This window comes from Passer domesticus, chromosome 10 (genome assembly GCF_036417665.1).
Source record: "Passer domesticus isolate bPasDom1 chromosome 10, bPasDom1.hap1, whole genome shotgun sequence".
In the NCBI taxonomy this organism is placed as follows: domain Eukaryota; kingdom Metazoa; phylum Chordata; class Aves; order Passeriformes; family Passeridae; genus Passer; species Passer domesticus.
The window spans coordinates 3,872,715-3,896,871 of record NC_087483.1 but is presented as its reverse complement, the minus strand read 5'-3'; the positions used below and the strand labels follow the sequence as shown (position 1 = coordinate 3,896,871).

Sequence of the window (24,157 nt, the reverse complement as noted above, 5' to 3'; positions counted from 1 at the left end):
GCTAACACACGCACCAGCTCTGGATGCCGGGACCAGATGTGCTGCTGCTGCACTCCCAGCCCCGGCAACCCGGCCTGGCTTAGCTCGTCCCTCGCCTACATGGGCAGGTAACTGTGCTCCTGACTCAGCCAAACCCTTGTGCCTGCCAACTTTCCTCATTGAGGGATTTCCAGTTGTTTCCACTCCCTGCCTGTGCTGCCTGGGTCCTTTCCAAACGCCCACCTTTGATGCCGTGCATGCTTCACCTCTGGAAAGGAGGGATGGTTTTCACACCATCCCTCGCCACATCCTTTCCAGAGGTCTCAGCTGAAGGCAGGGCATGATGCTGCCCTTTCCTGAGGACATCCTGACAAGTCCTCGGCCATCAGCAGACACAGAGTTCTGAGCCAGAGCAACAGATGTGGCAGCAAGACACAAAACCAGCTGCTCCCAGTGGTCCTGAGCACTGACATCCCGAGGCTGCCTGGGGAGGAAGTGGCTTTAACACGGACAAATGGCACATCAAAGTGGCAGCACCAGCCACAGCCTCCCCATGGGGATTGGCCCAGATGGGACAGTCCTGTCTGGCGATGGTTTTCTGCTCTGTCTGTCTGCTTCAGCCTTTGTTTTTCTGCAGGGACACTCGCCAAATGTTGTCCTCTGCGTTCTTGTCCTTTATTGCCCCCCTGACCCAATTCCTTTGTCCCCCACTGCTCCCCAGCCTCCTCACTTGGCGTGGTGGCAGCGGGACTAAGCAGGTCAAAGGAACCTCCGAAGGCAGCCGTGCACAAGCCAAGCACAAGCACCAGGGCCCTGGTGACAGCTCACGGTGCCCGCTGGCAGCCCCGCCGCTCCCACGGCTCCTCGGGCCGCCGGCGCCTGGCGACACGCCGCCCCTCCCAGGGCCGGGCCAGCCGTCCCAGCGAGCCGGGAGGGGGACATGGGCCCTGGTAATGCATGCCAGCCCCAGAGCCACTGCCGGGGGCACGTCTGGGCCACAGCAGACGAGCTTCCAACCCCTCCTTTCTGCCCGAAGGAGGGAAAACAGGCCAGTGTCCTGCAAGGTTGCCAGGGTGACATTTTTTGGCAGTTGTGCTGTCGTGGCCGCTGAGCTGGCAGGGGCTGTGTGCTGGGAGCTGGAGCAGCCCCTCTGTCCCCGCACAGGGGTGCCCCTGCCCAGGGCCACCCAGCAGCGTGGGACCACCGGCCGCAGGATGCAGGTGGGAGCCAGGCGCAGGGGTGGGGGGACAGCGGGACACTGTAGGATCCACACAGAGATGAAAAAATGCCAAAGCTTTGCTGGAGCTGGAAGCCTGCGGGGTAGGAGAGCCTTTTTGGCTGGGGCTTGGGAAGTCTGGGCTGCAAGCTGCAAGAGCCACCATCAGAGCACCGCTGGTTTCCATTTGGTCGGCTTTCGAAAGAGCTGCCTCCACTGGCAGCGTGGGTGTCCCTCCTCCTGCGGCGGGCAGTGTTTGTTTGCTTGGGAAAAGATGAGCCTCATTATCTGTCCTCCGTGGCTCTCGGACTTTAAAGCTCAGCAGGAGGACATTTTGCCATGGGAAACTGCCCTGATGTCAGGCAGGCTTTGCATGGAGGTCTGCTGGGGGGGATCACGACCCCGCTGTGGCATTGGGGACAGCACCAGGGCTGAGGCACAGGCAAGACAGGAGGGTGGCAGAAGGTGATGTGCTCGAACAAACGCAGCTGGGTCAGGTGGAGTACGGGACGTGCAGCGAGGAGGAAGTGTGGGATATAATCCAGCTCCACATTCACCTGCAGCAGTGATAACATCGTTGTGCTCCCTGTGTGGGAAGGTCCGGGCAGGCGGTCAGTGTAGTGTTTGCATCTCCTGGCCCCAGCAGTGCTGACGACATTGGAAGGGCCAGAATTCCCCCATGGACCCAAAGCAGCCTTCCCAGAGCTGCCCACACACTCTTCCACCCCACCCAAGCACTTATCCACCCCCTCTGATCCAGCCCACATACAGCCAGGTCATTCCAAACAGGTCTCTGCTACCAGGCAGGATTTTTCTCCATTTTCAAGGAGACTTTTTTCCAAGCACCATCCTTGTCCCAGGACTCTCCTCCCCCTTGCTCCAGGCCCTGCAGCCCATCCGCCCCTCCAAAATCCCTTAGTGGAAGTGCAGCCCGATGACTCAGGGCTGTCAACATGCTGCCTTTTGTGCAGCTCAGGTACTCCAACCTCTACCTGGAGGGAAGGAATCCAGCTGCGGGAGAAGAAAGGGCTGGTAAATCACTCAGCATCCAGCTGGCAAAGCATAAATTCAAGAGTCCTGACCACGTGAAAACATTCTGCAGCCAAACAAGAGGAAGCTTTGGTGTGTATTCATGGCCCCCAGACCGGGTTGTGCTGAGGGGCTGCCTGTCTTTAGTGCAGCCAAAAGATTTACTGACAAACTTCGGAGAGTGCTAGTGTGCCTCTGTGTGAGCGAAGAGCTGAGCAGCTGGATGTCATGGTTTATCCTGCTAGATCCAAACCCTGCCTCAGACTAAACACGCCTCTGCCATCATTAGTGAATCACTTCTATATCCCCTCGAACCTTCCAGGGCTTGGATTTCAGAAGCTTTTTGCTGCCGCGGGGCACTAAAATGCTGCGGAAGACAAAGCAAGGTGTGGCAGCAGGTTTTGTGGGGATTATCCCACTGGGATAATCCTGGGGCTGGAGGAAGATGAAAGCTGGGGTATGGGGAGGAGTGAAAGTGGCAGCAGCCCCAGGTTTAACTCCTTTCCCGCCACGGGCAGGGTGAGGTGCGGGGCGCTGCTGCCTTGGCTCTGGCATTGCAGCCCGCAGCCAGAGCTGCCCCGGGAGGGCGTCCAGGAACCCCCCGGCTCCACACCCTGCCGAGCTGGGCTGGGCTGGGCTCGCGGCCCGTGAAGGAGGCAGGATCGTGGAGTTCCCGAGCCCCGTGCGCACAGTGAGGGCGGGCGAAGGGCCCGGAAAGGAGAACTGCGGTGCCATGCTGAGAGCGCCCAGCCCTGCTCCGTGCCCCGGGGCTCGGATAAGTGCTGGGAAAGGGAATGAGCTCAGCTCGCTGATTCACTCCCTCCTTCAAGACCAGACCTGGCCTGCGAGCCGAAGCCCAGGGCTTGGTGGAGTAGGAGGTGCCCGGGCAGGTCCTGCGGGCAGTGGGTGCCCTTTGGGGGCGAGGGTACTCTCCGGCGCCCCAGGCAGAGGTGGGATGCTCCTCAGGGAGGGATGTTTCTCGGGAGGGATGCTCCTCAGCGAGAAGAGCTGTGCCTCTCCCACTCACCCATCCCCAGGGAGTGTCCCTGGCCCCGGCAGGAGACCGCCGGCTGTGAGAGTCCCTGTCCCGGGGGCTGGGGGCGGGCTGAGCCCCGGCCCCGGCTCACCCGCCCGGGGCGGGCCGGCCCTGCCGCCCCTCCCCTTCCCGCCCCCCAGGCCGTGCGGATCCCGCCGCTCCGAGCCGAGCTGATCTGAGCCGAGCCGAGCCGAGCCGGCACCATGCGCACGGGGTGAGCGCCGGGGCTGCGGGGGGGCACCGGGCCCTGGAACCGTCGGGGATGGGGGGGCACAGGTAGTGCGGGAAGCACGAAGCCGCCGTGCAGAGGCGGCGCCGGGAATCTGGAGCCGCCGGGGAGGGAGGCACCGGGACCCTGGGGGGCAGCGGGTCGTCGGTGTAACCGTGGCGGGACCCCAGGGGCGCCGGTACCGCGGGGACACCGGGGAAGGCTGGCACTAGGACAGGGAAGCCGCCGGGCTGGGCGCACGGGTAGCGCGGGAAGCCGGTGCCCCGGCACACGAGGGGCTGGGGGGTACCGGGACCCTGAAGCCGCCGGGGCTGGGGGTCCCGGCTGTGACCGTGGGAGGACCTCGGGGCGGGGCTGGGGGCCAGGGAGCGCCCCGCGATCGGCAGGAGGGTGTGTGACCTCTCTCTCCCCTTCCCTTCCCGCAGGTGCCCCCCGCCGCGGCTGCTGCTCGGGCTCTTTGTCCTGCTGGTCCCCGCTGCTTCCCAGGAGCCGGGTAACGTGCACGGGATGCTGCGGGATGCTGGGGAGGGGAGTGCCTGCCGCCGTACTCAGGGTCCCATACCTCCTCCCTGTCCTGAAGTTCCCCATTGCCTGGGAGGCTCTCCCCAGCAGGAATGGGGGCCGGAGTCTACCCTCGAGACAAATGCTGTGCCCAGTCGTGATTCCCGAAGCTGGGGGTGATTTCTTCAATGGCCACATCCCTTGTGGCTCCCGAGCCCGGGGGGTCCTGTGTTCTCCATGCCATCAGCGGCCAGGGATGCTGGGGAAATCCTTGACTGCCGCTCCCTGTGAGGAGAGTGGTTTGTCAAGTCCGTGCTGGCTGTGGGACAGGCGGAATGGCTTTGCCCCAAAGTGGCCGTGCTCCATGTGTTGGCGTTTTCTCCACAAATCCTCCCTGGGGCTGCATGTCCTTGGAAGTGTTGAGAGTGGTTGGGAGCCTCGAGCCTATGCCTTGGGGATGCAACACCTCCCACACCCTTCTGGGCTTTTCCCTGCCTTGGGGACTCCCTGTAACATGCCACTTCTCAAGCTTCTGGTGCGCCGGGAGAGGGGAATTCAGTGCTGACTCAGCTCTCCAGCACTTCTTTCCCCACGAGGCACACGGGCCGGTTCTCCCGCTGCCTGTGTTTCTGGTGAACTTTACCTCCCTGACAGGGAAGCTTCCTGCCGGCTGCCAGGCAGGATGAAAGCCCTCCTCCCCTTGCAGCCCGTCTCTGGATGCGTGCCCAGTGCCCGGAGGCGGGAACAGCCACGGCTGACACGGGGAGCCCCTACTTGGATCCCAGGAACCACAACTGCCAAAGCAGCTGAGCTGCAAGTGACAATCCAAAAACAAGGATACAGTGGATTTTCTCTGGGGTAGTGATCTGGTCTTCGGCTTGTGCCGGCATGGTGTGAAGCATCACTCGTGTCTCTCTCTGCTGTCCCAGGCTGGGCACGATGTTTCTGTTAGTGGCATCCCCAGGTACAGGTGAACTGGAAGTCGGCCGTGAAATTGGTGGATTATTTACTGCAGCAAGGATTTGTGTCATCTAGGAACAGCTCTGGCACTGCTGTGTGGGCAGCGGGGTCAGCTGTGGAGGGAAGGAGGCTGGCTAGGGCAGTGGGGATGCCCAGCACTCCCAGAGCACGTCTGGGAACACTGGGAGAAGCTCTCCAAGTGCCCTGGGCTACATTTATGATGCTGCTTTCAGTGGCGTGGGTGCCTCCGCAGGGACCATGGGAACAAAGCTCCCCTTGGAGATCTGCAGAGATGGGAACATCATTCCCATGTGAAATCCTGAATTGGCTATTTTAGGTCCCTGGAGACTGTCCAGTGCAGCCAAGCTGAGCTGGAGGGCCAGGCACTGCTTTAATAGTGAGTACTCAGAGTTATCCATGCCCTTCCCATCCTCTCCATCAGCGTCCTTGGGCACTCCGGGCTGGCCAGGACCCTCTGCTGAGCTGCAGGTGCATCCTCCAGCTTTGGGCAGCCACGCTGGGGGCCCCCAGGAGGTTCCCCAGGGCATGCAGAGGGGATGAGTGCCGGGGGGAACCGGTCACCACTGGCAGGGAGGTGCCCGTCTCACCCAGCTGACTTGGCCGTCTCCCAAAGACAGGCTGCAGATCGGGTTTTAAAGGAATTCAGTGGGTTGGTGTGGCTTTTTTTCCTTCTTTTCTTTTTTTTCTTCCCCCCCTTCCCTTGGTTCAATGTCCAAGGACTGCAGGGCCTGTTCTGCCAGCCCGCCTTTGTGATGGCTTCTGGGGAATGTTTGCTCCAAAGGCTGTCCTGGCATGGAGATAACCTTTCTGTTTATCTGCCTGCCTTGCAAATTTGGGGGCTTAGCTGCTCCGAGCTGGGCTGGCCTCTTATCATTGGATCTCTGGGATTCCTCAGGAAGGGCATGTAGCCATGAGGAATAGTGTGGGGATGCTGACACAGGTTTGGTCTGGGGAGTGTGGGGGGAATCACAAATAGGGCTATGAGTGACCCCAAGCATGGGCTGGGTCAGATGCTGGGAAAATCCCCATTCCCTGGGGGGCAATTCTGTGCCAGGTCCCTGGTTTGGGGCAATCTGCTGGCCAGGTCACCCCAGTCTGGTGGTAGATGCAACCATGCATTGGAACAGGCTGCCCAGGGAAGTGATGGAATCACCATCCCTGGAAGTGTTTGAAAAATGTGTAGATGTGGCTCTTGGGGACATGGTTTAATGATGGAACTGTCTGTGCTGGGTTAGTGGTTGAATCTGATGATCTTGGAGGTCTTTTCCAACTGTAATACTTCCATGATTCTGTTATCTTCTCTCACACTGGATTTCTGTGCTTCAGTTTGCGGCTGGGAGGAGCCTCAAAAGCAGCCCCAGCTGTTTGCTGTGCTGCTGCTGAGGGTGCAGGCAGCACCTGGGAATTCAAGCTGCCTCCTCCCACTGTTATGGACAACAGGTGCTGGAGCTACAGGTTGAGAGGCTCATTCCTGATAATTTCTATCCCTAGGGGGCTGTGGGTCCTTCTGGTTGGGATTCCTCACAAGGAGTTGCTGTGCAAAGTGATTTACAGCCTGTGACACAACTGCTCTGACATCAGCACCTGGGGGGGTTTGACAGGGGCATCACAGCTTTCCTAGCATTATTTTAGGAATTTCTTAAAAAGACATGGGGTAATTGGCTGTGGGCAGCAGCCAGCATTGTGGGCTTGGCTTGAGCAGGGTTGGCACCTCTCAGCTCTGACAGCATCGTTTGACCACTGAGGTTCCAGCAGGGGCTGGGGAGGATGCTGTGCTCCAGAAGCTCCTCAGGCTCTTCACCTTCTTATCAGCTGGCAGGACTGCTGTTTGCAAAACCTTATCTGTGCAGTGGGAGCTGCTGGGGAGGGGGAGCTGCCCAGGCTGCTGGCAGCTGGAAGGAGACAGTGCTGTAGGCATCTCCCTGCAGCACCTCTGAGTTCCTGGTCCATCATCCTGGCAGGTGGATCCCATCCCTCCTGCCTGTCCCAAGGAGGTGGTGGCAGGGATGAAGTGGCTGTGCTTGGGTGATGCTTTGGAGCTGGAAATGAGGTTTAAAAAGAGACTGAGCATTCCTGCAGAGTGGCTGTTCTCCCTCTCAGGAGTTTGCTTCCATTGAAGCATAGAACCTTTTCAAGCCCTAATCCTAAGGTTTCCATTACTTCCCCAGGTTTGTACCTGAACCTGGTCTATCCACAGCATCCATTCTCCCAGAGCTCGTGCCTTGGTTCTAGGTTTCTGTGTGGTGTCTGCTGGCCCAGTGGCCTGAGTGCCTGGGAGCTCCCTCCCCACTGCTGCGTGTCCCTGGAGGGATGGCGAGCTGCTCTTCCCTGTGGCCACTAGAAAACCCTGTTCATAAACTTCCATGTTCTGGAGAAACAGGGTGGTTGGTTTTTTTTTTGCTCTGAAGAGCAGCCTCTCAGTGACACTGCTCCCTATTTATTTTGGCCTGCAGCTGGACTAACCTCTCCTTCCAGTGTTTATGGTGACAAAACTTGGGTGCTGTTAAGCAGCAAATCCAAGCCCTTGGAGAAAACATTTTGCAATCCTGCTTCAAGCGTCACAGCCTGGCTTAAAAACTCCCTGAGCAGAAAAAACTGTGCTGCTGGGAAACTGGCTTTGCTCCTGGGTGGGATGTCACCACTTCTTTATGAGGAGGCAAGAGCACGCAGAGCCAGGGGCGAGGACTCATCCAAGGCTGCATCCTCTGATAAAAAAGAGGGAGAGAGACTTTTTACATGAGCCTGGAGTGACAGGACAAGGGTAAATGTCTTCACACTGATAGAGGGGAAGGTTGGATGGGATGTTGGGAAGGAATTCTTCCCAGTGAGGCCCTGGCACAGGGTGCCCAGAGAAGCTGTGGCTGCCCCTGGATCCCGGGAAGTGTTCTAGGCTGGGTTGGATGGGCTTGGAGCACCCTGGGAGAGTGAAAGATGTCCCTGTCCATGGCAGGGGTGGAACAAGGTGAGGTTTGGTGTCCCTTCCAACCCACCCCATATTCTGTGACAGGGATACCACGTCTCTTCTCACCACTCTGGCCTGCCATAACTATTAGGGATGATACTCAAAACCCTGGAATAACAATCCCAGCAAGTGGGCTGTCTTTTTTCCCAAACTCTTGATAGTTTACCAAGAAAATAATTAATTCTGGCATTTCAGTAGAGAGTTCAAAGCGCTGAGGGAAACATCTGGGATTAAGTATTGATGTATATCAGCAGCTCAGAGGTATGGGATTAATAAAACACTAATGATTCTTGTGTTGTATCTGATGACATTTGGGAAAGCATTGGAGAGGAGTCCTTTCTGAGAGCATGCTGCAATCTCTCTGAGTGCGCAAGCCTGGAGGCAGTGTCTTGGATGTTACAAAGAAATTCTTCCCTCTGAAGGTGTGTGGCACTTGTAAAGGTTGATGAGAGAAGCTGTGGCTGCCCCTGGATTCCTGGAAGTGTCCAAGGCCGGGTTGGATGGGGCTTGGAGCAGCCTGGGATGGTGGAAGGTGTCCCTGCCCATGGCAGGGGGTGGGACTTTTGAGTTTCTTCCCACCCAAACCACTCAGTGAGGTTCCATGATGGATGAGCTCCCTCTCACCCCACGTCCCAGTTTTGTCTCTGCCAGCTGTGGAGGGGCTCTGCCTGGCTGTCGTTTCCTCCAGCCACATTCCTCATCCTTTTGGTAGCAATGTGTGTGGAGCACCGGTGCTGCTGCCCCTGGCAGGACATGCCCTGTCCTGCTGATGGGTGGGAGGTGGTGCAGGGGAAGCCTGCAATGATTTCAGCTCATGCTAAGTCCCCTTAAATCATGGGGATTGGGAACAAGTCCCTGACTTTGTGGGTGGAGGAAGGCACATGGTAGAAGCAGTGTGTGTGGCTTTTAGGATTGGGCTTGGTTAGCCTGGGGAGCTTGTTGTCAAAGATACCCTTGAAGCACAAGGAGGTAAACGGGGTTAGAAAATGGTTTGGAAATTTGTGCAGCTACCGGGGGCTCTTGTATTCCCTTAATATGGATTTGGAACCACTGGGAGAGACAGAGGCAGAGGCTTGAGGGCAAAAAACCTCCACACCCTCGAGGTGTGAGGGTGGTTAATCAGCCCTTTTGGGGGTGAAGGGGTGGTTCCCACCGCACAAAGGTGGATGGCTTTGACCTCCTAAGGAGTGTTGGAACGAAGCAGGACACTGACACCCCCTGGGCTGTGGGCTGGGGCTACCCCAGGGTCGAGGCTCCAGAGGCTTGCTGTGCTCCTGGCTCTGGCCGGCAGCGCCGTTTGGCAGCAGCAGCCCCGGCACTGGGGCTTTCTCAGCAATCAACATCTGGTCCGGAACATCCCGTGTCTTAAAAAGGTTGCTTTTGCGGAATTTTTATTGCTTTTTTTTGGCATCGCCTCCCAGCCCTTTTCTAAGATGGAAATTGGTCATTAGTGGATTTTATTGTAGTTTTTATTCCCAAGCTCAGTCTGCTGGTTTCCTCCTCCCCTGGGGACTGTAAGATCTGGCTGTTCCTCTGACCCTGTCCCCAGGTTGTGGGAGTCTGCTCAAAGAACACGGGGTGGGAATAGGAGTCAGGCACCTGGAACCCAGCATTACCATCCCCATGCTCTTCCCACTGTCACCACTGGCATAAATCTCTGAGAGCCCAATGGTCCTTGAAGCTACCTCTGAGTTTATAATTCCTAAATTAGCCACTTGCCTTCCCTCTGGAAAACACGATAATCAAACCAAATTATTCTTTTCCACCCTCCTCGTTAGTCTGTAACTTAATTAAGTTGGAGATTGTTGACTTTTGGATAAACAGCAGCTTTTTGATAATCCCCAGATAAGCTGGTGGTGCTCACTTGTGGCTTGGTGGGAAGGCATCTGTACAGTTTATTCCTTCTCCTGGGGTCCCAAAATGCTTTCCAGAGGGGCCAGGACCCTTATCTTAGGGACCCAGGACATGTGGGTGACGTGGAACCCGTGGACACATCGTGTGACCCTATCAGTGATCTCCCCAGGTTCCAAAACTGGAGAAGTGCCCTGTTGTGCTGGGAGCTGGGGCTCAGGGGGTACAGACAGGTGGGAGTATGTGGAGTAGAAACCTGCAATGATTCCAGGTGGCATTTACTCCCCTCGGATATCAGGGTGCAAGAGAAAGTCCCAGCCCCTGGCACTGTGGGCAGAGAGAGGTGTGTGACAGCAGCACGCCTGTGATTTTTGGCTTTTACTGTAGATTCTTTGAATGGTTTGGCTTGGAAGGGACCTCAAAGCCTGTCTCATTCCACCCCCTGTCAGGGCAGGAACACTTTCCACTATCCCAGGTAGCTCAGACTTCAGGATTTGATTAACCAGTTGTTACTTCTGCAGCTGCTCTGGGCACATCTTTTTGGTGGAAAGATGATGATATCAGGCCATGAAGGTGGAGGGTGTGTGGGTGTCCTGGCATCCTCCATGGCTCTGTGTGGTACCCAGTGGGCTGGGCTCTTGATCAGAGTCTAATCCCACGAGGATTCTCCTGGTGCTGGGCTGGATGGAGATATCAGGCCGTTCCCTCCCAGCAAGGATGCAATGGGGTCATGGGCCTGGCTCTCTCTGGGTGCCAGCGGGGTGGGAATCCTCATGGCATCCTTCAAGGCTGGGCTGCCAGCCCGCCTCCAGCCAGCCCTTGGCTGATGGTGACACTGATGGCTCCTTTCCCACATTCTCCTTGGGCTCAGCCGAAAGAGTTAAGGAAACCATTGGAGAGGGGCCCCCAGAGGCAACTGCTGGAGGTAATAATCTTCCTTCGGCTCTTTTTTCTTTTCCCCTGCTAATTGCGGAGTTGACATCGTCCCCTCTCATGAAAGACTCTTTTGTCAGCCGAGCTGCTGGGCAAAGCCGGGGCTTGGCAGCAGGTTTCGAGCCCCGGGCCGTCTCCTGCACATCCCTCTCCGGCGTCAGGTAGTGAAATGACTCTTTCAGCGACAGCGATGTCCCTCCCTCTTTGGCTGCCATCTGAAACAAAACCAAACACCTAAACAGCGACAAAAATCCCTCCTTTTAGCGAACGGGGTCTGATTTTCGGCCGGTTTCACCTCGGCAGCGGAGGGAAAGGTCAGTCCGTCTAGACTCTAATCCGACAAGTGTTGTATTTCTTCGCCCGCGGGTGTCCTAGCAACGGGATTAACCCGCGGTGCGGGCGGACACTGGCGGGATCCCGCTCCATCCCGGCCGGTGCTCTGGGTCTGTGGCTCCGCATGGCTGGGCAAACCCAGAGGCGGGCTGGGCTCCTGCTCCGCTCCCTGCCCCGGGCTCTGACAGCGGCTCCTGGCGCCAAACAGGAGAATACTGGTGATAGAACAGGCTTGTGGATGTTTGACCCACCCCAGGCCACTGGTGAAGCACTTCTGCCCCAAAACGGACACCAGGCCTGGTTTGGGGACCACACTGGAGTGGGATGCTGCACACCAGCACCGTGGGACAGCCTGTGTGGCTGTAAATCTGACTCTCACGGTGGAAATGGGTCTCCCAGTGCATCTCCTGCTTCCAATGCACTGATTTCCCTCCCAGAAGATTCCTTGCCTTCCAGTGCTCTGGTCTCCCACTACACCCCCTGTATCCCAGCACCTGGGTCTCCCAGGACATCCCTCCCTCTGTTCCAGCTGTGCAGGGGTGGCTGTTAACCCCTGACATCCCTCTGGTCTCGGGGTCAGCCTCAGTGGCAGCAACACCAGTAAAAATGCGTCTGTTTGGCTCGGGAGCAAAAGTACTTCCCATTTCCTTCATTAAGCTGTTTAATCTTTTTATTTCTCTGCTGCTGCTCCATCACCTGATGGCCCCAATTTGTCTCCAGATGTTACTGGTGGAGCTTCCCTGCCTGTGTGCAGCCAGTGCCAGAGCTCAGCACCCAAACATCTGATGGGTGGTGCCCAGTGGGTGCTGGGCATCCGGAGCCCCCACATCCGTGGCACAGCTGCCTGATAACATTGTTCCATTTCAGTCTTTTCAGCCTTTCCTCGGCTTTCCCAGTGGCCCCTTTCCGGGCTTTCTTCTGCCTTCTTTCCTTGTGGAGTGGCCAGCCAGGGTTTCTCCGGAGAACCATGCATGCTTTGCTATTCCCCTCATCCCGCTGAGCTCTGATGTCCCCAAGTGCAGGGTGCAAAGGAGCCAAAAGGGGTTTGGAGAGCACAGTCAGGGTTTAATCCTTGCTGTTGTGACAAGAGGAGCCAGGAGCTGGCTCCCAGTGCAGCCGAAGAAGCTCCTGCAGGCTCCAGCATCCTCCAAAGTGAGGTGCTGGTCCCAGGGCAAGGCTGTGTCAGAGCTGCTGGAGCCTCAGCACTCTGGCTCTGTGCCCTGCAAATGGCCCCACGCTTTAATGAGGAGCTGGCTAAAGCTGGCAAGGCTGTGGGCCTGGGAGAAGGGGGGGCTCCTTCCCCCAAATCCCAGCTGGGTGCTCTGGAGACAGGCTGCAGCTTGCCCGGAGTCCCGGAGTGTAGCTCCTGCCTACGTGGGATTTTTTTTTCCCCTGCAGCTGGAGTGGGTTAAGTGGGGTTTTAGAAGCATTTTCTTTTCTCCTGGGTGCTTAAAACAACAATAAATAAAATCCCAGCCCTGTGAGTGACACTGCTGCTGCTGCAAGGAAGGGAAGATTTATGAAGATTTTTTTTTTAGCTTTACAGGTCACTGCTAGTATTTGTGGAATTGGCTTTGCTGCAGGAAAAACTGGTTTCCAGCATTCCCATTAGGAAGAAACTTCTGTGATCCTGTAATTAAAATGCAGAAGAAAATAAAATAGCAATATTTAAGTAGATGCCAGAGGAGCTGGTGCTCATAGCTGGGTCCTTTGGAGGCTGTGTGTGTCCTCTGCCTTGTTCTGACCTTGGCTATGCTGCTTGCAGCCTGTGGCAGGACCAAAAAAGGGCTTTTTTGCCCTTTTTCTGGCCTTTCTGGCTCCTGTACCAGCCTGCAAAAGTATTAAAAAAAAAAAGCCAACATACATTTCGACCATGGGAATGTTTTAATCCATCTTGAGGCAGTTTCCAGAGTTTTTTATCACCTTATCTGAGCTGGGGCTGGCACCAAAATGAACTCCTGTTAGGCTGGGAATGTTGGGACTGTGACTCCTCCATCCTGTAAATGAAAAATTATGGATTTGATTCATCCCCATCCTCTTGCAGTAGGATAGCTGCAGCCCGCAGGGTCTCATTCTGGGGGTCCTGGCTCCTCAGAAATTTTAAGCAGGGAAGGGAAACTCTGCTTCCATAGCATTTTTTGGGAGTTTATTTTTATGTGGCTTTTTGGTTTTTTTTTTATTTGGTTGGTCTGGTGGTTTGTTTTTTTTTTGTTTATTCATTCGTTTTTTTGTTTTGTTTTGGTTTGGTTTTTTTTGTTTCCAGAAAAGATTCACTGCTTAGACTTGGATGCTTAGGATGTGAACATTTTTCCATCTGGGATGGTGATAAGAGAAAAGACCCCCTGACTTTAGGGGCACCTTGTACCCAAAGCATGGCTATTAGGAACAAAACCATCCCAAATCCCAGAATGCCAGGTTTGGGTTGGAAGGGACCTTAAAGTTTGTCCAGTGCCACCCCCTGCCATGGGCAGGGACATCTTCCACTGTCCCAGGCTGTTCCAAGCCTCAGTGTTCAACCTGGCCTTGGGCACTTCCAGGGATCCAGGGGCAGCCACAGCTGCTCTGGGCACCCTGTGCCAGGGCCTGCCCACCCTCACAGGGAACAATTCCTGATTCCCAATATCCCATCCAGCCCTGCCCTCTGGCAGTGGGAGCCATTCCCTGTGTCCTGTCCCTCCATCCCTTGTCCCCAGTCCCTCTCCAGCTCTCCTGGAGCCCCTTTAGGCTCTGAAGGGGCTCTGAGCTCTCCTTCTCTGACAATGCTCAAACCCCACCTGGGCATGGTCCTGTGCACCCAGCAGGTGAGCCTGCTTCAGCAGGGCTTGGATTTGCCGATCTCCAGAGGCGCCTTCCCAGCCCCAGCCCTCCGGGACCCTGTGAATGACGTCCCCCACAAGGCTGCCCAGCCTTCCCAGCCCGCCCCCCCTTTGAACTCTCTGGTATGTGAATTTTTGCTGGTGTCAGAGGGTCGGCGGCTGCAAAATCCCTCCCGGTTAAAGGGTGGGAATACCAGTGTGTGCAGCTTGGGATAATTACCAGTTGTCAGCAAAACAATAGTGACATTGTAGGGCAGGAGTAAAGGGAAAGGGCCCCAGTCTTGAGAGTAATGTTACTTTTCTATTTAGGTTGCCATAGTCTTTGCTGAGAAATGGCCCTATTCTCTCTAATCCTCCCCTTCAGGCATGCCTGCTGAGCTTTTTTGTGTGGTTTGGGTTTTTTTTTAACCCCTTATCATCCCAGGAAAGAGCTTGTGGGTACCCATCTCGCTGGTGCTGTGCTGCAGGGATGCCCTTGGCTCATGGCATTGTGCCCGTGGGCCTGGAAGCTTTGCCTTGGGATGCTGAAGCCTGGGATGGTGCCTGGCTGTGGCATCATCCCTGCGCTCAGGAAGGGGCAAACCTGATCTGGAATCTCTGTCTTCATGCAAGCAGGGACAAAATTTACACTCCTCCTTGTTCTTGGCACCTGTCCTCTTACAAGTGGTGAACTTCAGTGCATTAAAGCTCTTTATTGCATTGTATTTTGCTTTAAAACCAAGTGACTTGTAGAAAAAAGGAGTAATTGGTCAAATACTGGCTCTGGTTGTTGGTTGCAAAGGGATGGTGAGTTCTGGCCTCATCCAGCTCCTGCTGGCTTTCCCCAGCATTTGCATGGAGCAGCAAAGGATCACCCACCTGTTGGACCCCTTTACCATCCATCTCCAAGGTTATTTGGACTTCCTCAAAAGATCTAAGTTTTCCTGCTTAAATACTTGTGGAGACATGGCAGGGAAAGGGGGATTTCAGCCTTGGCTGATGTCAGGTTGTCATCGCTCAACTTGATTTCAAGGCGTTCAATTGATTGATTTCTCACTAAGGCGTTGGGACGTGCGCAGCTGGGGGGGGTTCAAGGCCTGGGTGATGCTTTCCCTTTTCTAGTTGCCCCCCATCCAGGCTGTTCATGACCCCAGCATCCACCCCCAAAGGGCCTGCCAGGCACCTCTCTGTGTCGTGTCCCCAATTTGGGGGCCCAAAAAGTCCAGCACGGAGCACAGTGCTCTGTAGACAGCAGAGAGCCCGGGATGGGATGCAGTGGGATGGGACAACAAAGCACGATGGCCAAGGTCGGCTGCTTGGTGCAGGGGAAACTTTGGAAGGAGCCAAAACTTTGGAAATGCTGCCAAAGTCAGCGGCACAGGCGAACTATTGTCTGAGGAGTGCAGAGAGGTGGAAGGACCACAGAGCGGACATGGAGTCTTATTACGAGCACAGCTGGGGGCTTCCAAGCCAAACAATGTCCCCTGCGCTGCAGGAGGGCAGCGCTGACAAGAGCCAGGCTGGTTGGATGAGCTGGAGATTGCAGCTGAAATCCCAAAACAAACCCCCTCCCCAATCCCCCTTTTCCTGTCCATTCCCTAAGAAAATAGCATTCCTTGCCACCTGGCCCCGCAGCAAGCATGTGAGCTTGGATTCTGTTTGCTGCACGCTGGGTTGAGGATAAAGTTAATGACCTGCCAGGTGGTTTTCCTCCCTGAAAATCCATGTCGAGGCTCTATAAAGCATCCACGAGCTGTGGCAGTTGCCTCCTGCAGCAGCACGGGCCAGCTGGCACCCAGCATCCCTGGCTGGAGCAGGTGCAGGATGGATGCTGTTCCACAGGATGGAGGCTGTGACGCTCCGTTGTAGCTTCAGGTACATCGCTTGGTAGCTCTTCTGTATTTTGTTTGGTGAATTGGGGTTTTTAAGCTGATGGTGTTTTCTTTGCTTCTGAAGTCCTGGAAAACAGCTGGGGATGGGCAACTTCCTGTTTTTGTTGTGTAGGCTTCAAAGCTGGTGCTGGGTTACCCGCTGACAGTGCTTTGTTTCTCTGTCATGTTGGAGGGTTAAAATCCTGGCATGGCTGAGGGACATCATTGCCTTGGAAAGGTTTGTTTGAACTCTGGGGACGTGTACCCACCTGGGTGACCTGTCCTCTGATTCTCTGGTTGGGATGGCATCAAGTTGGATCACAAACCCTCTGTCCCATCCTTCATCTCCCCTCATCCTGCTACAAGAATCTGTCCACAATGCTAACCGGGGTGCCAGGTGCATTGATCTCCCTGTATCCTCGGGGAAAGAAGTGCCTGGTAATGGGAATGCACTTCCTCCCTGTCCCTCAGAGAGACCACAACCAACACCCTCCACCAGATGCCTGTCCCGAGGGTGGTCACGCTGCCGAAGCTGAGGCAGGAATGCCAGGAACTCAATTGAAATTTGGGGCTCCCTGGCTGAGCCAGAACCTTGGTGGGGGTGAGGAGCAGAGTCTTCTCCTGTCCAGGGAGCAATTAGTCTGCAAGATGATTTATTAACGTGGAGGAGGATGATCCAGGGGGTCACATTCCTTCCCTTGTCTTCCGTGCCTTATCTCTGGGCTGTCGGTTGACCCCGCGGGCAGGTGAGTGATTGGAAGCAGAGACTTGGCCCCAGTGGAGGCAGGATGAGGGGGGACTGGGGCTACAGCTCACTGCAAACTCACCTTGAGTTTTATACACCTCCCTTGGGTTTGGCTGTGCCCAAATATTGATGGTCCCTCACGACCATCCATTCTCCCCATTCTCTCTCATCTAAACCTCACAGGGTGGCCAAAGCCACTCCAGCCCCAGTTCTCTGCTGCCTTGTCCGCTTGTCCATGTGGATGGGGTAGAGTAGGACACCAGCACCTCTTGACTGTGCCTTGTCCAGCCCTGCTCAGCTCAAGAGCAGGAGGAGGATGCAGGTAACGACAGGGATGTGGGCATGGCCACCCTTCTTCCCCTCCTGGGGCTATTTGATGGCTCCTGCAGGCAGTCGTGACATTTTCAGGGTTTATCTTATCGAGGAATTTGCTGGGAGGATGTTTCTGGCTCTCCATGAATAAATGTTTAGGAATGCTGCGGTCCCGGGGGCTCCGTGGTGTTACACAGCTAGAGGCAGGGGGGAACTCTGACCCGGAGGCAGAGCCTGGCAGAGTGGTACCTGTGTCATTTTTGGGGCCGGGCTGGCTGCTGTCACTCCCGCCAGCTCGGCACCTGTGCACCTTTGTCTCCCGCTCCCCATCTCCCTGGCTGAGCGCCCACCCAGGGGCTGGGTGCCGCTGTCTCTTTCCAGGGACTGGCAGCAGGGGAGGTCAGCGGCTCGGGATGTGGCAACAACCTCGGCATGCATCTCCAGGAGGGCCTTTCAACTGCTGTGTGGGGCTTTTAGATGGGGAACGGATTAGAATCCCAAATGTCAATAGGATTTATAGATACCTGCTGACAGTCCCTGAATTTTTCTAAATCCGAGAGTGCTCCCACCTCTGGTTTTCTGCCTATGCTCCTATCAGGGTTTTCTTCCGTTCCCCTTCCCCTGGTTCCAGGAGGGCTGTGCCCACCCCTGCTCCCTCCCAGTCTCTGATCTCAGGGCTGTGTCCAGCCAAGTGGGGTCTCCTGAGGAGGTGTCTGCGCTCTGTTCAGCCTGAGGCTCCCTCTGCTGTCCATCCCTTCGTCCCTCTGCTTGTCCGTCCGTCTGCCCGGCTCCTGCCGGGGAGTCCTTGGCTTGTGCAGGACAAATTGGTGAGCTGGGCTGCGGCAGGCTCCCCGTCCTTTCCCAAAATCCTGCGGGGAGAGCAACCCCGGAGAGAAACATCGGTGTACTTTGACCACCGATGAAAGGCTTCAGGTCTGGATGACAGGCTCTTTTTTCCTATTCTTATCTATTTTACCCCTTTCCCCTTGCCTTCTCTCTCTCTCTTTTCCTATTTTTTACTCCCATTTTCTGTTTTCAGTTTCCTTTCTTCTCCTTCTTTTTTTTCCTCTCTTTTTGTCTTTTTTCTTCCTCTTTCCCTCCCTTTCTCCCTTCTTGTCTTATCCTCCTTTCTTTTCCTCCTTTTCATCACCTTCTTCTCTTTTTTCCTGTTCTTTTCTCTGTTCTTTTCTCCCTCTTCTTTTTTCCTCTCTTTTGTCCTTTCTCCCCTCTTTTCTCTTTCCTTCTCTTTCCTTTCCTACTGTCATTTTCCACTTCTTCCACTTCCCCCACACACTTTCTTCCACTTCCCAGTCTTTCCTTGACTTCCCCAATCTCTTTTTTCTCTTTTCTTCTTTCCCTCTTCCTCCCCTCTCATTTTACCTTTCTCTTCTCCCCACTGTCTTTCCCCCCACCGTCTTCCTCCAATCTCTTTTCTTCCCATCTCCAGTCTTTTCCCCCATCTCTGATTTTTTCTCTCTTTTCCCTTTCCCCCCCTTTCCCCCCTTCCACCCCTCCATTTTTCTGGCCCAGGACTGACCCCTCAGTGCCTTAGGGCAACTCAATCCCCCCTTTCCATGAGGAACCATGTTGCAGCACCAGGTTCCAGAAGTTTTGGGAAGATGCAGTCAGCCCCTTTGGGAGGGAACTGGGACCAGGGTGAGGGTCCAATTTTGCTTTTCAAGAAGTCCAAGGTTATGGCAAGCTGGCAGCAGCATCTCATGGAGTGTGCAGAGCGCTTTTTGGAGCCTTTAGCCTGGAGGAGGCCAAACCAAGGGGTTTTCCCTGCTCTGCCAGCAAGCCAGCTGCCATGGCTTCTCCCTGGGGGAATACTTCTCAAAAATATTTCACCAGCTGGTGCCTTTCCAGTCCCTGCCTGGCTGCTTGGTCAGTGGCAGAGCTGGTTGCACTGGACCAAGATGCTCTAGTGCCGCCAATGCCACCAGCCCACCCTCAGGGCACCTAATTTGGAAATCCCTTTTTGGGGGATGCCCCAGCCCTGGCTCCTTCCTGGGGAGCTTCCTGCAAGGAGGTGTGCAGTAAAATGAAGGTCATTGACTTAATGAGGGTGTTCCACGGGAGTGCTACTCGACTCCGTGTCATGAGCTGACTAATTCCAGCAGAAGGGAGAAGTGGGAATTTCTCTGGCTGGGCATCCTGTCTGCACATGCTTGGGCTACCCCAGCAGGGTGCTGCTGCCCAAATCCTCCTGGCAGAGACCAGGCAGCTCATGGGGGCATGTGATGCTGCACGCTCTGGGGGAGCCGCACAGCTCTGGGGCGGGGAGAGGCTCCGGGAACACAAAGGTTTTCCATCCCACCAGTGGGAATGGAAGCAGCAGTCACTCCTATCCCTCTGGATGTGCCAAGAAATCCTGCACCACGCGCGGTGCCACCGCACCCTGGCCCCAGGGCAGCCAAGCCTGTCAGGACACGCCAGAGAAGGTTGGCAGACACCTGGCTCCTTCTCCAGGCTGATGGAAATACTGGAGCTCCAGGAGGGAGCCGTATGGAAGCTCTGCCATCTGGACAAACCCATGTCCCGTGTGGATTGGTGGGGGCTGTTCTGCAGCAGATGCCCCTAACAGTATCGGTCACGGGGAGAGCTGCTGGCAGCAGCAGCCAGCTGCCATTTTCAGGGGAAAACTCGCCTGTTTTTCTTCAAAAGTACTGTGGGAAATGTTGCGTAAAGCAAAATGAACATCTGAGCATTTGTCTTGGTGATTTTCCTGAATATTTTTAAACTGGAGCATCAGCTCCAGCATGTGGAGATCTCTACTCTGTAGGACCATGTTATGGCACACTGTGACCTTCATGGTCACGCACAGCCAAGGGAGGCCCAAATTGCCACCTCCTCATCAAAACCCTGTCTCAGGGACACTTCTTGAGCCATGGAGGTGACTTGCCTGATGTCACCATGGCAGTGTAGACCCTGGGAATGCTCCATCTCTGCTTGGCCATCCCTAGGAATGAGGGACAGCGTCACACGAGCTGGATAAGTGGATTTGGGGGTAACTTTTCTAAGCAGAGGCAAAGAACAATCAAAATTTTTGGGGTGTGGTAGAATGCCAGCACTGCCCAGGGAAAATTTGCATCCCAGGGCTCCAGGAAAACTTGTGATTGGGAAACTTGTGATTGCTCAGACCTGGCTTCAAGGCATTGCTGGCGCGTGATGCTTGCGGGGGCAGGAAAGCTGCAGTGCTCCCCTGGACATCCTGCAACAGCACCTGGGGGGTCCTGGCCCTGTAACTGAGCCGGGCAAGCAGCTTTAAACACTTGGCTTTGGGGACTTGTTGTGTTTTCAGCTGGTGTAAATACTGGAAATGTTTTCTGGGATTTGTTTCTCTCCTCGTTTGGTTTTGCTCTGAGATTATAACCTTTTCCCGAGGCCTGAAGTGGGGCGTCCCACCAAAGCTGGGCATCCACAAGGACCATGTCCATGCACGACCCCACCATGTACAGCTCTGTGTGCTGGTGATTTAACCGGAGCCATAGAGCAGGGAGAGAGGATTTAGGATCTTCCGGGCAGGAAGGAGTTAAACATCTGGCAGCAGCTGCTGGGTCAGGCAGTAGGGTGCGTTTGAAGGCTGGCTTTGCTTCCGGAGGTTTTGGGGGCTCAGGTGAGTCCCCAGGCAGGCGGCGGGGTCCCCGAGGGGCCGTGCCAGGAGCGGGAGGCTGGCGCTGGGGAGAGGAAGGCTTGCCAGGGCCGGCCGTGCGGCCACTCCTCCCCCTGCTCTGCTCCGGTTTGATGGGTCGAGTGCCGGGGCTTGGGAGGAGAGAGCGATGTGAGCGCTCCGAGAGTCTGGCCGGGACGGAGCTCCTGCCTCTTCCCTCCTTTCCTTCCTCCAGCCTCTCCACTCTGCTCTCGAGAGCAACGGAGCTCATTTTCCCTTTCCGATGGCCCCACCTCGCTTGGGGTTTCTGCTCCTTCTGACTTGCTGCTTCTCCTGCTCCAAAACACAGTTCCTGGACTGGGTTTGGGACAGCACGAAGATCACAGGAAGCCCAGCAGTACCCGGTGAGGGAATCCCGGCGTCGCCGTCAACCTCAGCAGCGGCTCCCAGCCCGTCCCCAGGGATGTGGGGTGGCGAGGTGGCAGGAAATGTCACCACCCCACAGCAGCAGGAGCCAGATCCTGCTGCAGCAGCACCTGTGGGTGAGGGAGCTGCAGCCAAAACCACGGAGCAGTGGGACAGGAATGCCACAGGGCTGGTGGAGAGCACGGTGTGGCCAAGCATTGCTCCTCTCCACAGCATGTCACCTGCCCCAGGACAGCAGGTGGCCAGCAGCCCCACTGATGACCCCCAGCTCCTGGGGACAGGGACCCACAAGGACCCCCAGCTGCCGGGGTCAGGGACCACTGAGGACCTGCAGCTCCAGGGGTCAGGGAACACTGAGGACCCTCAGCTCCTGTGGTCAGAGACCTCTAAGGACCCCCAGCTCTTGTGGTCAGGGACGACCGAGGACCTGCAGCTCCGTGAGACAGGGACCACTGAGCACCTGCTACTCCTGAGGATGAGTACCACTGAAGACAGCCAGTTCCTGAGGTCAGTGACCCCCAAGGATCCACAGCTCTTGGGGACAGGGACTACTGAGGACCTGCAGCTGCTGGGGTTGGGCACCACTGAGAACCCACAGCTCCTGAGGATGGGAACCACTGAGAACCCACAGCTCCTGCGGCTGGGCACCACTGAGGACCCACAGCTCCTAGGGATGATGAGTACTGCAGACCTGCATCTCCTGGTGACGGGGCGCACCAAGGACCCACAGCTCCTGGGGACAGGCACCACTGAGGGCCCACAGCCCTTGGGGACAGGGACCACTGAGGACCCACAGCTCTTGGGGACAAGGACCACCAAGGACCCACAGCTCCCAGGCATGAGGACCACTGAGAATCTGCAGTTCCTGGTGATGAGGAACACTGAGCTCCTGAGGACAGCGACCACCGAGAACCCAGAGCTCCTGGAGAACACTGAGAACCCCCTGCTTCTGAGGACGGTGACCACCGAGAACCCAGAGTTCCTGGGGACAGGAACTCCTACAGCAATGGAGACACGGGTGTCCTTGCAGAGACCAGCAGGTCTCCAGCCAGGTAGTGCCCCTTTTCCTTTCTCACCAGGTGACAGTAGCCATGAGCAGGCGGTGCCGTTCCAGGACCCCTTGGCACAACCTCCCCATTACTTCCACACAGCATCACCGACCCCATGGCATGGCGCTGGCCACCCGGGGCTGGCTCTGGCCAGCTGGAATGGAAGCCAGAGCCCCCCTTGGCCTGACCAGAGGGTGGATAAGGGTGTGGATTCTCCTGCTGCCAATAACTCTGTCCCTCTGGAGTTCGATTTACTAACCGCTACCATGCAGCTCTACAGGAGTGACGGCGTGGGGCTCACATCCTTCTTTCCAGGACTGATGCCAGTGGCTGGCCGTTGCCAGCCCATCCCGACCCACCTGCCCTTCTGCAGTGTGCTGGGCACCAGCCATGTCCGATTGCCAAACTACCTTCAGCATGGCAGCGAGGAGGAAATTTGGGCAGCTTTGCATGAGTGGGAGGGGCTGCTTGAGTCGCGGTGCCATCACTACCTGGAGTGGTTTCTCTGCTTGCTGCTGCTCCCCGGCTGTAGCCCCTCAGTCCCCGTAACCCCCCCGCCATGCCAGGGCTTCTGTGAGGCCGTCAGAGACCTGTGTTGGACTCATCTGGCCGGCAGGCACCTGCCTCTGCCTTGCGATGCTCTCCCTGAGGAGGATGAAGGGGTTTCTTGTGTCTTTATTAATGCTTCTTCAGGTAACGTGGCTGGGCAACATCCCTGTGTGTGTCTCCCCTGCACAGACTCCCCCAGGCGCTGGGGGATTCTTCTGCCTTGTACCCATGGGATGCTGCTGAATCCAAAATCACTTTCCATCCAGCCTTGGCTTTTCCAAACAGAACCAGTGAGTTTTGGCTCTCTTCACAAGACTGAGCATCACTCCTGGTAAATCACACTGGCCAGCACAGGGGATGCTGCCCAAGCGCATTGTGCTGGCATTCAGGGCTGGTTTCCAGGTGCCACAGGGCTTTGGGGTGTCCATCCTGGCTGGGATGAGAGCACTTGGAGCACTTCCAGCTCCCTGCAGGAACAGGGCAAGGACCAGACCCTGTGGCCAACCAGCCACAGCACCGTGGTGGCGAGGAGGTTTCAAGGTGACCCTCAGCCGTGCCTGCACGCTCCCCTCTCCCAGAGCGGCCCTTTGGGGTTAATGATTCACCCGATGGCGGCTAATGTTTGATCCCCGCTGCTTGGAAAAGGGAGAGAGGTTACTTCACCCCCAGCTTCATCATTTGGTGGCTGTGACCTTCCCGGGACTCAGACAGGGCAGGGGGGTGAGAGAGGGGAGTGGGGAAGGGGGTGACTGGTGCTTGGAGAAATGCAGTTGGGATGAAAGCTGGAGCTCCCCCCGCCTGCCAAAGCCTCTGAATGAGGCTGTGTTCCCGTGCTGACCCCTGAGCCCTCGGGGGATGGCCTGGAGATGCCAAGGAGGAATGCCGAGACTGGGGGCTGGCAAACCAGGGTCGCACACACGGTTGCCTCAGTGTCAAAGAGGCTCTGTTCATGGGGGGATGCACTGGGATCGTGGGGATGCTTGCAGAGGAGGTGCATTCCCATCTGGGACTGCACTGTGGTTGCTTGGATGGGCAGTGTCAGGAATGAGTGGGGAATGTGGGGGCTGTGGTGCACCCCATGGAGTGACTTGATGTGCTGCTGTGTGCTGGGGGTCCCCTGAATACCATGCTGGCAGCCTGGGCTCAGACCAGCCAGGAAGGTCATGGCAGAGTGTCAAGGTGGCTTGGAGCATTCTGGGGACATTTCCAATGGCAGAATCACTGTGTCCAGACATCCCCACAGCCATCCCATGCCAGCACCAAACTCACTGCAGTCCCCACCATCTCTCCATGTTCCCTGGTGCATCTCCAGTTTGCCACAAGGATGATGGGCTGTGATATTTGGGTTCTGGATGCCCTTTGGAAAAAGCACGTGTGGCCTGAAAGCTCTGGGAATGAGAAGGGGCACTTGGCTTTTGTAGGGGAGCAGACATTTGAAGGGGTCTCCCCTTACCCCTCTGCTCCCCAGTCCCCATCCAGCCTCTGTCACACAGGAAAAAAGTTCATTTGCTTTGGGAAGTGCTAGCACCCAGCTCCCACCCCGGACTCGAGGGCGAGTGGCATGTTTGAGGAGGAGGGAGACTCCCAGAGCCGGCTGCAGTTCCAAGGGGAGAATGGTTGCAAATTGCCCTGCTAACAAAAGCCTCTTTCAGCTGTCCCATCATCCTAAGCCCTGGGGGGGACGCAATGACTTGTCTGGCTGCAGGAATTGCAGCACTGGCTCTTACACTTATGTGGACCCCCAGAAGGA

At 56.3% G+C, this 24,157-nt stretch overlaps 1 protein-coding gene across 4 annotated transcripts in view; it reads left to right on the top strand.

Moving 5' to 3' along the window:
- The first annotated feature begins 1,090 nt into the window (after positions 1-1,090).
- The window catches only part of COL18A1 (collagen type XVIII alpha 1 chain), a 37,877-nt gene continuing 14,810 nt past the window's right edge, over positions 1,091-24,157 (top strand). Inside the window, exons 1-3 of one of the 4 annotated variants that reach the window (XM_064433383.1) lie at positions 1,091-1,199; positions 3,401-3,474; positions 3,915-3,982. In XM_064433383.1, coding sequence (XP_064289453.1) covers positions 3,464-3,474; positions 3,915-3,982 — 79 coding nt within the window. In that variant the 5' untranslated portion in view covers positions 1,091-1,199; positions 3,401-3,463. Of the gene's footprint in view, positions 1,200-3,400; positions 3,475-3,914; positions 3,983-20,548; positions 21,862-22,109; positions 22,552-24,157 lie in introns of those variants that run through there. The other 3 variants (XM_064433384.1, XM_064433381.1, XM_064433382.1) reach the window with 3 other exon arrangements.